We start from the raw sequence: 14,965 nt of genomic DNA, 5'->3' as shown, positions 1-14,965 counted from the left end.
AGTGCTGCTTCTTTGTCATGATTTGGAGATGCCGGTGTTGGACTGCTGTGTACAAAGTTAAAAATCACACAACACCAGGTTATAGTCCAACAGCTTTATTTGGAAGCACTAGCAAATGCCCTGCACAGTTATAACATGATCTCACAACTCCTATACTCAATGCCCTGACCAATAAAGGCAAGCATACCAAACATCTTCTTCACTATACTATCTATCTGCAAATCCAGTTTCAAGGCACTATGAACCTGCACTCCAAGGTCTCTTCGTTTAGCTACACTGAAAAATTTTTAAACAGAGGGTGGCAGGTGCCTGGTATGTGCTGCAGAATGTTCAAGAGGCATATAGACAGACACATGAAAAGGTACGGAATAGAGGGATAGGAACCATGTGCACGCAGTAGGATAAGTTTAGAATGACATCATTGTCAACCCAGATATGGTGGGATGAATGGATAGTTCCTTGCTGTACTCTTCTGTGTTCTAATAACCCCACAGAATATCCAGTCATTTTGTTTGCTGTGCCAGATTCTATTTGCTGGTTTTTCCACTCAAATTACACTGCATTTTATCCTGTTCCATTGAGACCTGCCATCTTACACTATAGCCATGAATTTTTAAGCAGCTAGAGTGCACATGCTCAGTGCAGGCAACAGGATAAAGGAACAAGAAATTAACCTGCATCCTTTCCTAATCCCACAGAGTGAATACACTGTGCCCAATATAACAGCGCTATTTTAAAAATTATTTTCGCATCAACCTATTCAGAGATGTTATTACATCTGGAGCAGGTAGGACTTCAACTCAGGTTTCCTGACTCAGAGGTAGGGATACTACCACCGCACCACATCACCCCCAAGAAATGTTATTAAATCAAGAAGCTGACAGGAACCAACAGACCTGCATTTAACTCATGTGTGATCAGTAACAGATAGAAAATGTCCATGGGACAAGCAGATCTAAAGTTTGAACACTGGGTGGGGATTTGTCCCTGAATTCTATAAAACCGGAATTGTACTTTTAACTGTCAGTGCACACATTTCCCAGATTTTCTGAAATTTGCCAGATAAAACAAGATGTGATGGGCCTGAGCAATTGACAGGCAAGAAAGCCTATAAAAGCTGCTTTTTAGCTTTTAATCTGAGGACTTGCTTCAACAGTGTGCTTTCGCTGCTTCAGAAGTGATTTTCAAGACAAGGTCATCTGTGCTACCATGGAGGTTTTATTTGTCTTTCATCTGCACTTCTGAGCTGTTAACATTCTCAAAAGGACAAGGGCTGCGTAGACAGCTCTATCTGAAACTTCAGATAAGGAGCAAGAGGTCTCGCACCAGCAAAACTAGCAAGTTTCTCCTTAACCATTTGCTACTCCACAGTACGTTGGGATGAGTGCAGAGCTCGAGGTTGCAGGCATTAAACCCCCCAGCATGCGCGCATAAGAGGTACAGTTTGTAAGTTTGCAGATTGGAGGTGTAGTGGACAGCGAAAAGGGTTACCTCAGATTACAACAGGATCTGGACCAGATGGGCCAATGAGCTAAGACGTGGCAGATGGAGTTTAATTCAGATAAATGCGAGGTGCTGCATTTTGGGAAATCAAATCTTAGTAGGACTTATACACTTAATGGTAAGGTCCTAGGGAGAGTTGCTGAACAAAGAGACCTTGGAGTGCAGGTTCATAGCTCCTTGAAAGTGGAGATAGGATAGTGAAGAAGGCGTTAGATATGCTTTTCTTTATTGGTCAGAGTATTGAGTACAGGAGTTTGGAGGTCATGTTGCAGCTGTACAGGACATTGGTTAGGCCACTGTTGGAGTATTGCGTGCAATTCTGGTCTCCTTCCTATCGGAAAGATGTTGTGAAACTTGAAAGGGTTCAGAAAAGATTTACAAGGATGTTGCCAGGCTTGGAGGATCTGAGCTACAGGGAGAGGCTGAACAGGTTGGGGCTGTTTTCCCTGGAGTGCTGGAGGTTGAGGGGTGACTTTATAGAGGTTTACAAAATTATGAGGGGCACGGATAGGATAAATAGACAAAGTCTTTTCCCTGGGGTCGGGGAGTCCAGAACTAGAGGACATAGATTTAGGGTGAGAGGGGAAAGATATAAAAGAGACCCAAGGGGCAATGTTTTCACGCAGAGGGTTGTACATGTATGGAATGAGCTGCCAGAGGATGTGGTGGAGGCTGGTATAATTGCAACATTTAAGAGGCATTTGGATGTGTATATGAATAGGAAGGGTTTGGAGGGATATGGGCCGGGTGCTGGCAGGTGGGACTAGATTGGGTTGGGATATCTGGTTGGCATGGACAGATTGGACTGAAGGGTCTGTTTCCATGCCGTATATCTCTATGACTCTATGAGCACAGAGTGTATAAGCAGAGCATAATCTTCCCGAATGTGTTTGGGCAGCACAGCCTCAGGAAGACTCAGATTCTCCAGCCAGGCCATCCTGCCATTCATATTCATCTGAAACAGGACCTTCGGCTAAACAGGCCAGATAGGCATGCAATGCCAGGTGCCATCAAGGTCACAACAGTCATGAATTGCTCTGCCTTCCAGGAAGCTGCTGGTGATCTCTGTAGAATCACTCAATCAAAACTGAGGCAGTGTAGCCAACTGCGCATCAATTCTGACCACTTCTTTCCCCTCTGTCCATAATCCCGTTTTCAGCACCCATCACAAAGCTGTCCAGTCAATAATCCATCTTCTGACAGGTTCCACTGCTCATCTTTACCCCATGCAACAGTAATTTAACATTGACAGATCACCTGACGGGTAGGACGAAACGACAGGTCTTCGAATTATTGTAATGAGGTGAGAATTGAGGGTGTGCATAATTGTGAGAGGATTAGTACTGAGGGAGTACATTTTTGCCAGTGGGTCAATATTAGGCACTGCCTGACTGTAATGGGGTCAGAACTGAGGGAGTGCGAGAGGATTACAGGATCAGTACTGAGGTATTGCAGTGCTGTCAGAGGGTCAGTCCTGAGGGATAGCTCCATTGTTGGATGGTCAGAATTGAGGGAGCGCCATACATAAATGGCTAATGCTGAAGTAGTGCTCCACTGTCAGAAGGCCAGAACTGAGGCAGTGCCTTACTGAAATCGGATCAGGATAAAAGGATCATTGTTAGACAGTCAGAACTGAGGGATTGCATTATTGTCAGAGGGTCAGTACTAAGGTAATGTAGCACTGTCAGAGGGTCAGTACCCATGTCCTGCATGGGTGAGTAGAGCTGTGAGGAGAAGGGATCATTTGGATTACACATGCAGCACTGCTATCTATTTGCTACATAACTGTGGCATAATCATTGAAATAAGGTCCTATATCAAACTGCCAAGTTGAATCAATCCATGGTCCTTCTTGCCAGAGAGCTCTATCTCTTCCTCAATAGGGGAGTATGTATGTCAAGCCTTCTTTTATAAGACATATGACAATTGACTACTGTCATTGTTAAGAACATAACCTGTTCTTTATATTTGCAATGTAAATGGAATGGACCCAGCCATAGCAGGAGTGATCTCTTCAGTTGGAACCATGCAATAAAAATGGAGGGTGATAGAATAGAAACTGATGGGCCAAAATGCCCTGGACCAATAGAAGTCACAGAAGCTGAATGGCGTCCACATGAAGAGGTTGCAGCTGCAAGTCTCCTCAGGAAGGCTTTCGATCTTGGTGTAATTTCTTCCACATGGACGCAGGCTGAGGATATCCTTGAACACTGTGGCTGAACTTTGCCAGCTGCTGTATCAGAATCTACAGCCTAATGGTGTAGGTGGCTTTCCTATCATGTTGGCCATGATGGTAAGAGCTCCTCTGAACTTTTATGTGATTTGATTCCTTTCAGGGGCTTACAGGGGATCTCTCTTCAATCCTTTACCCATAAATGCATCAAGACTGTAATCAATGCTGGCTGTGCCAGAATATACTGGTTCAAGTTCCATTATTCCGAGGTCAGTGCCGCAGCCTATGTAGGAAGATTCAGCAACATAGCTGGCCTCCTGCAGGCGCGATGAACTGTACACACATCACCTGAGAGGGCCATATCATTGCACAGAGGAGTTCATCAATAGGATCACCAACTCAACTTGTTAGAGGTTTTCTTCCTGAACTGGGGAGCTACCATGACTCTCACATCCTTGAGAACTCTAATGTTTCTGCTGTGTTTGAGGATTCAGAGGCCAAGACGGTTGCTTACTGGGGAACAAGGGCTACCCACTACAACCACAGCTGGTAACTCCACTACACAATCTCCCGACTGAGGCACCATGTACATAGAATGCTGCCCATGGTTTGACCAGAAGCTGATGACAGGTCTGCTGAAGATAAGGTTCTGCTGTCTGAATTGCTCTGGGATAGGGCCCTTCAGTACACAAAGGGTGGATGAGAATTGGGTACAATGATCAATATAAAATACTTGTTGCTCAATATGCAAACTTTTTTATATTCTAGGAAAAAAAATGCAGCTTCTGTTTGTTTGACTTCTGTTTATTTTTGCTATTGTAATTAATGGATATTCTCTTGAATTATTTTAAAGCTTCTCTGTTGTGACGGTCCAACATTGAACAATGATAAAATGTTACAGTGGGCACTGATGAAGATTGGCACCGACATGTAGAAGGCTAAAAGATGGGATGTGGCTAAGGACTGCTGTGTGGCCTGGCTTTTAAACAGCCATAGGTGTAGGAATGTGCATGTGCAATGAAGTGTCAGACCAGCTATGGAGAGTGGAAGAACTGGGCTAGTGTCTGACATGACTGGCATCATTTGGGTGTACTGCAGAGGTAAATTTGGGACACTCATGCAGAAAGCTTGCAAGGTCTCCAGGATGTGAAAGATGCAATGACACTACATAAAATAAGGGCAGAGGAATTACTCCTGGTATTCTGGCAAGATTCATCACTCATCAAGATCTCTCACTTTCACAACTTTAATTTTCACCCATTTTACATCACTTTCTCTCTTTCACCACTGCAGCCCCTTTGTCTTTTGCATTTCACGCCTATACCACCTGCCTTCTTGATCTTCTGCCTTGGTCATCATTTTCCTCCACCTTTCAGTTTTGAAGAAGGTGATGTAGGACCTGTCTCCACTCGATTCTTTTCTTTCTCCACAGATGCTGCCAGGTCTGCTGAGTTTCCCGTGTTTCTTCCTGAGGAGATTTAACAGGTCAGATGCTGAGATGTTGTTTCCCCTTGTGGGAAAGTCTAGGATCAGAGTGGATAATCTCAGAATATGGGCGGCACGGTGGCACAGTGGTTAGCACTGCTGCCTCACAGCGCCTGTAGACCCGGGTTCAATTCCCGACTCAGGCGACTGACTGTGTGGAGTTTGCACGTTCTCCCCGTGTCTGCGTGGGTTTCCTCCGGGTGCTCCGGTTTCCTCCCACAGTCCAAAGATGTGCGGGTCAGGTGAGTTGGCCAAGCTAAATTGCCCGTAGTGTTAGGTGGGGGGTAAATGTGGGGGTATGGGTGGGTTGCGCTTCGGCGGGTCGGTGTGGACTTGTTGGGCCGAAGGGCCTGTTTCCACACTGTAAGTCTAATCTAATCTAAAAAACAAGAAGTTGCACATTTAAGACAGAGATGAGAAGGAATTTCTTCTCTCAGAGGGTGGTGAATTTCTGGAACTTATTTTTTACCACAGTGGGCTGTCAAGGCTGGATCATTAAGCATATTCCAGGCTGAGATAGACAGATTTTTAATCAGTAAAGGGATTCAGGGAGTATGGAGAAAAGGCAGGAAGGTGGAGCAGACTTGATATCATTCAGAGCATTGAGCTGAATGGTCGACTACCACTCTACCTTTTATGGTCTTATAACTAAAAATCTAGTCGTTATCACATTGCTGTCTGTGAGAGCTTGCTGTGCACAGAACTGCCAGCTGCATTTCCTACATTATAATGATGATTATAGTATACTTCAAAAGTACTTTGTTTAATGTAAAGCACTTTGGAATGTTTGGTGGCCATGGAAGTGCTATATAAATGCAAGAATTCTCCCTTCCCTTCAGATCCTTCTGAAGAAAGGAAAATCCAGGTCTGAATCACTTTCAAACTGTTTCACCAATCTTTCATGAGGCTAGAAAACCCAGGAGAAAATGCAGGGCACCTTTAAACTTTTCCTTTGCGATTATGCCTGCAGGCAGTCTGATTGACAGGCTAGGAACCTTTCAGCTACAAAGTCCACTTTACAGAATCAAAGCTCATCAGTGCAGGAAGTGCAGTGAACAGAGATTATGTGGAAGTGGGGAGGAGCGAGGACCCTGACTGCAAGAGACGGGGACTTAAATAGTGCTCTGCAGTGTTGGCAGGGGGTGGAAAGAGAATAAATGAAGTTCAGAAGTTCCCAATTCCTTGGATGGTGGGGTAGGAGGGTTTCTGATCTTTGGGGAGGGAAAGGAATCTGACAGTGGTCAGATTTTACTGAGTAATCTGTCGGACCTGGATAACACACACACGTCTATTCTCCTTAACTAATAAGCACTACATAATAAAGCAGCTCTTCTCAACTTTTTTCAGTGCATGGTACATTGGGGAAACCGAGCAAAGGCTACGACAATGAATGAATGGGCACCGCACAACAATCAACAGACAGGAGGGGCCCTCCCAGTTAGGGAACACTTCAGTGGTCCAGGACATTCCGCCTCAGACTTTCGGGTGACCATCTTCCAAGGTGGATTTCAGGACAGGCAGCAGAGACAAGTGGCTAAGCAGAGGCAATAGCTAAGTTCTGTACCCATAGGGAGGGCCTCAACCGGGACCTTAGGTTAATGTCACATTTCAGATGATCACCATTGCACTATACACACACACAAAGATATTCCTACACACACACTCTCACATACACACAGACACGCATACGGACACCCACACTTGCATACCCTTATAGGCACACACTCTCCCACACTCACACATGCACCCCCTCACAGACTTAAGACAATCTGCACCCACTACACACACACACACACACACTTTCTCACACTCACAACCCCCACCCCAAACAGACACACACAGACAGACAAAGACCCACATGCACACATATATTTTGAGCGGTGAAGTTGTACTTGCAGAGTTACATTGTACTTTGCTCAAAAACTGCATGCATTTCATGTAGAACTCGGAGCTCAAAAACTGCATGAATTTACGTAAAACTCCGTTATCTCACTTTTTAGATTAGAATCAATCTAAACATCATGGCATAAACAGAGAACACAGGGGGTCAACACCTTCAACATATTGTCTAGCTATCACCATTGTTAACAGCTAACCCGAGAATGCAACTTTAAAAAAAAAGGTTTTGTGATTTACACATGAAAGAAGTAAAACTATCACTGATTCTAACAAATGAAAAGCTTAACAGACAATCAATTTTTCAATGTATAATTTCAGTTACATCACACTGCAAATTTTTGCTATAAATTCTGTGTTACGATCGAGCCTTCCATTATCACCTGATGAGGAGCGTCGCTCCGAAAGCTAGTGTGCTTCCAATTAAACCTGTTGGACCATAACCTGTGTTGTGTGATTTTTAACTTTATACACCCCAGTCCAACACCGGCATCTCCAAATCTTTCAGTGCTCACTTTCAGGGGTTTATTATGTGGTTTATAAATAGAATGGCTATCAAAAGGAAGGCTCTCATAATTCTGCGCCTCAGGTTATTAGTTATTGACCCTTTCTAACAGCCTTGGGTGACTGTGTCAAGTTTGCATGTTCTCCCTGTATTAGCATGGTTTCCACCCACAGTACAAAGATGTGCACTTGAGCTGGATTTGCCATGCTAAATTGCCCAGCAGTTGTCTAGGGATGTGCTGGCTAGTTGGATTGCCATGACAAATGCAGGGTTAGGGGGAAAGGCTGCAGGGGTGATGCTGGGTCTGGGGGGGAATGCTCTTTGGAGGGTCAGTTTGGACTCAATGGGCTGAATGGCCTCTTTCTGCACAGTTGTGATTCTATGATTCTAGAAATAAACAATCTTAGTCCTGATTATTTTAATTGATTCTCAAATTTTGCAAGATACATTTCTGGATATTCACTCTCCTTTTTATGCAAGTTCTTCTGACTTCACTTAATTGATCCTCTCATTCTAAATGCACTAGGTTGTCGACATTTATCCGATCAAATCGTTTTACCATTTCCAACAGTTCAATTTGACCCCCTCTCAAATCTTTTATGATCAAGGAAAGCAAATTTATTCAACCAGTCCTCACATTTTAACACCTGTAGCTTCTATCTTTATTCAGGACACAAACTCTATTGAGACAGAAATATTTCATAAAATCCACACAACATAATAAACAAAATAGCTCTGCTTTTAACCAGTGTGATTAACCTTCTGCATGACAATTAGACAGTGAGAAATTACTAAACAAGAGTTATTATTTGAGGTAGTAAACTAATTCAATATAGTTGTAATTTAAAATTAACTAGGTGAAAAATAAACAAGTTAATCAAAGGTTTCTCCAGGGAGATTACTGCATCAATGCAAAACAACCAGAGCTGTTGTTTTGTTAAAATTCTGACACTTGTTACTACAGCTCTTGCAAATGTGAACAAAATATATCTGACTTAATTTGAAAATTGTACCTTAACTGTATTTTGTAAATATATCCTGGGATTATAAATGCAATCTTAACATTTCACAATGAAGCGTGGCAATGTACATGGAGTATAAAAATGTTCTTCCACATTATTTTTAAGTTCTCCAAATATCTGTTTTTTTTCTATTTTTCTGCCACTTGCAATTTCTTAGAATCATTGTCTCCCTTTTCCATTAGCTGCAGAAATACTCTCCATTTGAGGTTGTCTTGAGCGATACAAATGAAGGAAGCTGCACATCCAATCACTATGCTGAACCGATTTAGTAAATATCAACAACTAGACTCGGTGATCCTTGCTACAGCATGGAAAGTGAAATCTATCAGCTACAGATTCCTGCTCTGTAATGCTCTTCAGCAAAACTCTTCCAAAAATTCACCAATCAGAACTTTGGGTAGACTGGTTTCAACTGTGATGACTCCTCAGTTCAGCCGCCTGTCAATATACCATTGCAGCTCATACATTAAGAAATGGCTTGCATTTAACTAGTGCACTTCATGTTTTAAGGCACTTCAAATGTGATCAATGAGAACACTTCTAACATCTAGCATTAGAGAAAGAAATATCAGGAAGCATCATCATAATTCATTTCAAAGTCCTGTGAAGAGAATTAAATACAATCGTTTGCAGCATTATAGATCTACTTATATTCCAAAGGTATGAACAAATTTATGTTCACATAATTAGAGGAATACAGTATTTTAATTCACACTGATTGAGATGCTGCAAGATAGATCTATGGATTAAGGATACGTTTCTGCAGTTAAACTCAGAAATCTCCAAGTCAAAATCCTTGATAAGAACAAAGGAAAGCACGATCCATATTAATTATCGAGAATAAATGAATTTCATTACTATGGAGAAGCAAAGCCAGGGCTAGCAGCAAAACAGCATTGTGGATCACAACTTAAGCTGACAAAATTTCAGAATTTCAAAATATGACAAACATATTTATGAACAAAAAAATCCAATCACACCAGGTGACAATAGAAATTTACTTACACTGTTCTTTCATAAATGGAAATACAAGAATATATTATAGAAAATGAAGGGGAAACAAAATTGTATAACTGAGAATACTGAGCTTCAGATAGAGAAATAGAAAATACTGGAGATGCCCTAAGCAATTTCCTAGCACAGAGAAAGTCTCCTAGTGTAAAAATATGTTACAAATTTCTTCATCTTAAACAGTACAAAAATGATCAGTTTACAAATTATTACTGTTAAATTCTTCATGGTTTTCATGAGTTTTGAGAAGATTTGTAGCTCACATTGAGGTTCTGGATGTAGGTTTACTCACTGAGCTGCTCAGCAAGCAAACCTATATCCAGATCTTCATGGTTTTCTTTTAAAAATGTTTCACTTCAAGAGCTGAATGTAGTTTGGGTCCGTATAGTAGATTCAGCTGAGAACTGGGAGAAGTAAAAATTTCTCAAGTTTCCAAGGCTTGTATTACACAAATTACATAGAATATTCAGCTAATCAGCCTAAGTAGACTATTTAGTGTTTAAGCTTTACACAAGTCCTCTTCCAGCATTCTTCATTTCATTGTTTTAGCAAAATCTTTTGTTTCTTTCCCTACCCGTTTATATAGCTTCTGTTTAAATGAATCAATGCTAATCACCTCAACTCTACCATGCATAAAGACATGCATTTAAATACAGCCTTCCATGACCACCAATGTCTAAAAGCATTTTATACCCAAAGAAATGCTTTTGATGCGTTGTCACTGTTGAACATAGTAAGGCCAAATTTAACATAGTTAAATTTAACACTTAACCCTCATAAGTAGCAATGTGACAGTGACCAGATAATCTTAATTTTTTTTCCTGATGTTGACTGAGGGATAAATATTGGCCAGACACCAGGGAATACCACTTCTGCTTTTCTTTAAAACAATATCATGGGATCATTAACCTCCACCTGAGACAGGACTTTGATTCAAGGTCTCATTTACTCCCTCAGTGAATCTTCCAAACTGTACTTGAGTGCCAGCTTTGATTTATGTGCTCAAGCCATAAACACATAGGAAACCCATGAATAAGAAGCAAAAGTGATGTAAACTAAACCACAGTTGACAACTAGTTCCTAGAGCTAGAGTTCCCACAAATAAACAAATCGGCTTGATGCTTACCACATGACAATCATCATAATGGTAAGACCACACCAGAATCATTACCGCCTATTTTGCTTACATTTTCTGAAGAGGTTTTTTTTCTCTCTGTCCTGTTCCCCAATTTCAGCTAAATTATCTTTCCAGAAATACAGTCATTGCGAGACAGCCTGAAAATGAACCACACCCACTCAGACACCTACCTCTAAATGTTCCCCAGCAATACAGTTAAGCATCAGAAACCTTCACAAAATCTTTAAGAATTTCTTTAAGGATTGGCAAAGTCTGGAAGTACCACTTCAAAAATACCACTGCACTGAAGCCAGATCAACCTCAATTAATTGTGACATCATACCCTCTTTGGAAATCTATTTAAACCACAACCATTAAGATGTCACAAAGAATCCTATATTATGAAAAATTAGGATTGTAATGATGAAGAAGGCATAGTTTCCTGCTATAATGTAGATGTGACGCTAGTTGTTTCAGGATTGCAAATTGATTGGAAACATGAATACTTCTAACCTTGACTAAACAATCATATTTCCTGCAGAGGCTCCAGGCATCATGTAGCAAGTAATCTGAATTTATGGAAAGCAGTCTACTGTACTTGAAATTATGTTAACATGCTATCTGACTAAAGTTACAAGGCAAGTTTATGCAAACAAATCCGATCGCACAAGCTCAAACACTCCAAAAGAGAATTTGCAACTCTTTTTATGAACCAAGGATAGGTTTAACAGTATTCAAAAAGCCTCTAACACGCTAAACAAGAAGACAATAAGTTGTTGAAAATGGGATGAGAAGAATTGCAGATATGCCATAGTCAAAGCTTCCTTAAGTATCCTTGTTAAGATTTTCTTAAAACTATAATGTACAAAACATATTTTCTCTTTGGAGGCAGTATGAAAGCAAAAGATACATCAACTACTTACAACTACATTCAGATTTAGATGGATATATACATTAATGGATCTCCAATGTGATCAGGTTGGTGGATCAATGTGGGACATGGGTGCAAGTCCCTGTGCTGTGTTCCTTCACTTCAGCACCATTACATTGTCTCCTTCAACAGATTAATTTTTCCCTTCCTGTACTCTACTTCCCTCCTTGACTAATTGGATGCATGCCACACATGTTCTCTTCCTTTCCCATTCCCATTTCATTATCTCTTCAGTCAAGTTTCCCCTGTAAAAGAACATGTTTCCTTATTGCACTCACCGAACACTGTGTGCCCCTCTTCCTTCTCCTTACGTCTTTCCCATGCTCTTCAAGACTGTGCAAGTGTACAGTTTTAGAGAGAGTTACCATTTCGCCCAAAGTATCTCTTTGCAACTATCCCATTTCCTACAAAATGGCATACGGAGGAAAGTGGGCTAGTGTAGGTTAGGTGGGCTTGGATCGGCGCAACATCGAGGGCCGAAGGGCCTCTACTGCGCTGTATTTTTCTATGTTCTATGTTCTAAAAGGGTTTCCCCTCCTTATGGACCAACATCTGTTTTGTTATTCTCTTCTTTCCATGGGCTATAGGATTGCTAACAAAAGTCAAGGATTTATTGATGAAATATTCTACAGTGACATTGTTTTATTTTTCTCAATTATTTACCTTTTCATTATTTGTTCCTCCTTCACACCTTCTCTGGTTTCTCAACATACTTTCACAACTATTTTTCTTCCCCATTAAAGAGCATTTTCAAAAAAAATTCTTCCATTTTTTGTGTATTTCTACAATAGTCCCAAACCCACCAAGTTTCTGCATAATGATAGCACAGTTTTGTTAGTTATGGGTTGAAAAAAAGTCTACCAGGAAAGTAAAGTAAACAACAAGAAGTGAATCACTGTGGATCACTAGAGTTTACTTCAGGGGCTTGTTGGTTTGTGTTTCAGATCAGGAAGCAAATGGACAAAATGGAAAGAGATGGTGTGATTGATAGGTGGTGGTGAGAGGACCAGCAAAATAATTGTGAGCTGGCTTGTAGGAGTTAAAATGCAAAAAGATAACTACAGTAGTTCTCAGGAACAGGAGTCCTGGGCAATTTAAGAGAAGAATGTTCCCAGAGAATAGGATGGATCAGGATTGCAGGACCACTTTTGGTCAGGATTCAACTGAAATCAGTTTTTGCCCTCAGGATTTACCAGAGGGATTGCTAGAATTGTCAAGTTTGCATTTTCACAGAAGTGTCATTTTTTTTCCAGAGTTTTACAGTGGAAATGTGACAAGTTCTCACTGTGACCCTTTCTGGCACTACTCTTTGCTGGACTTGGATTATACAGAAGTTTTTCTTCAATTGTATCCTACTGTGCACATTTTTTCAGTGAAAAGTGATTGTGAAGGAAACAAACTGTGGAATGATGGAGACTTTCTTACATTAGACAAGGGTAAAAAATGAGGTCTGCAGATGCTGGAGATCACAACTGAAAATGTGTTGCTGGTTAAAGCACAGCAGGTTAGGCAGCATCTAAGGAATAGGAAATTCGACGTTTCGGGCATAAGCCCTTCATTAGACAAGTACTAATTAGAATTTATACATATTATGTATATATATAAATATTTGTACTGATTCACAAAGGTAGCTTACCTCGTGTGTCATGATGCTGAAATCGTCCACTGCTTTTCCTTGCATTTCTTCCACCTGTGGCGTGAACAAAAGACAATGCGCAGTCATCTCCTTCTAAAAGTGTGTTGAGGTGATGAACCAGAAAATATGTTATATTCAGAATAGACCATTTACCATCAAACTCCATTACCAGCTAAACTGAATGATATAATTCCTCTAATGTTCTCTCCTTACTTGCCTGAAGACAGCATTACACAGGTGCTGCTGAGGCTTTCACACGTCACCCAGGGACAGATTTTCCATAAGGGCCAATCTCACACACACAGATCTCCACTGCACCCCCTTTTTTGTTTGTTACTAAGAAGGGAGCTCTGCATTTTTGAGAAGAGATTTTGCTGAAGGGTCCCTCAGGAAAACGGAGCTGTACTTCCACTCTGACAGCTCTTTTGTAGTGTGGTACGATTGTCAGTGGAAGGCAAACCATGATCCCTTTACACAGTAGTCAGTTGGTGTGCTTGAAGATTTAAATGTCCTGACAGCCACTTTGATAGTGCTGTCAGATGATGAGGTAAGGTGGCAGGTTGCCAGGCAAGTAGGGTGTCAGTTGAATAGGTTGCTGTGAGAAGGAGTAAGGGTGCCAAGGATTCTACAAAGTGGGCAGGGAGGGGTGGGGGAGGGCAGTAGAGATAAAGTAGTGCAGCTTTAGGGCAGATGGGGGAGTGGAAGATGGGTATTTGGTCTGCAAGTTCAGGTCCAGCAGCGGGGAGCTTGGATTACATCTAGCAGGATAGGTGATCAGGTTGGGTTAGGTCCAGCAGGGGAAGGATGGGTGATCAGGTTGGGTTAGGTCTCAATAACACCTTGTATAGATGTAGCAACACTTACCTACTTTTATATTCTATCCCTTTAGCAATCAATACAGAAAATTCCATTTGCTTGCCTTAACCTGCGAACTAGTTTACTGCGATTCACACACAAGGACATCCAAATCCCTCTGCACCAAATCCCTCTGAAGTTTGTCTCTATTTACGTAATTTCTCTGACTAGAATAGATAACCTCTCACATATCCATGTTAAACCGCATCTACGAAATTTTTAACTATTCACATAACTTAATCTATATCCATTTGTAAATTTCTAATTTCTTTATTCTGTGATGATGATGCTTGTTTAACAAGGTCATGTTGTCCTTTTTTTTCAGGAGGTCATTAAAAACACAGGTTCTGAAAAGTTTGCGCTTGGATGAGTTTTAGGGCCAGTTTGATAATAGATAACAGATCCTGCCTCAAGAAATAGGCTTCCAAGGGTTTCTAAAGAAACATTTGTACAATGAAAGGGGAGAGGCCCATTCTCCCTGCTCAACTTCTCTTTGATTTGATATTTTTTCAACAGTCTGGCTATTCACTGAAAGCAGTAATGTTTGAAGCTGTTGGACCCAAAGAAGCAGGTCCATGGTGGTCCTCTCTGACATCTCTTTGAGCCAAGGGGTGTTTATGGGGATTGTTGCAAGTATTTGGAGCAGCATCATTAATTTGGGAGCACCTGTTGGGCTTTCGGACAGCCTAAGTTATTCTGTATTCTCTTTTGTTTGTTTCATTCGGTAATCTTGTAAATAAATTCTGTTTTGTTTAAAACTAAGTGGTTTGACCAACAGCATCACTCCTGGAATATCTGCAGTACACCTGCTTAAAACAAATAGCAAAGTTC

At 41.1% G+C, this 14,965-nt stretch overlaps 1 protein-coding gene across 9 annotated transcripts in view; it reads right to left on the bottom strand.

The window, feature by feature from the left end:
• The window catches only part of LOC132818064 (coiled-coil domain-containing protein 9-like), a 292,055-nt gene that overhangs the window by 64,532 nt on the left and 212,558 nt on the right, over nucleotides 1-14,965 (bottom strand). For all 9 annotated transcript variants that reach the window (XR_009644952.1, XM_060828707.1, XM_060828708.1 and 6 more), the window contains one exon: nucleotides 13,280-13,333. Coding sequence is in view for 8 of the 9 variants with exons in the window: in XM_060828707.1 (XP_060684690.1) it covers nucleotides 13,280-13,333 (54 nt within the window). In the remaining variant the exon portion in view is untranslated. The remainder of the gene's footprint in view (nucleotides 1-13,279; nucleotides 13,334-14,965) is intronic.

This window comes from Hemiscyllium ocellatum, chromosome 8, assembly GCF_020745735.1.
Source record: "Hemiscyllium ocellatum isolate sHemOce1 chromosome 8, sHemOce1.pat.X.cur, whole genome shotgun sequence".
Classification (NCBI taxonomy): domain Eukaryota; kingdom Metazoa; phylum Chordata; class Chondrichthyes; order Orectolobiformes; family Hemiscylliidae; genus Hemiscyllium; species Hemiscyllium ocellatum.
This window is presented reverse-complemented; position numbering and strand designations above follow the sequence as displayed.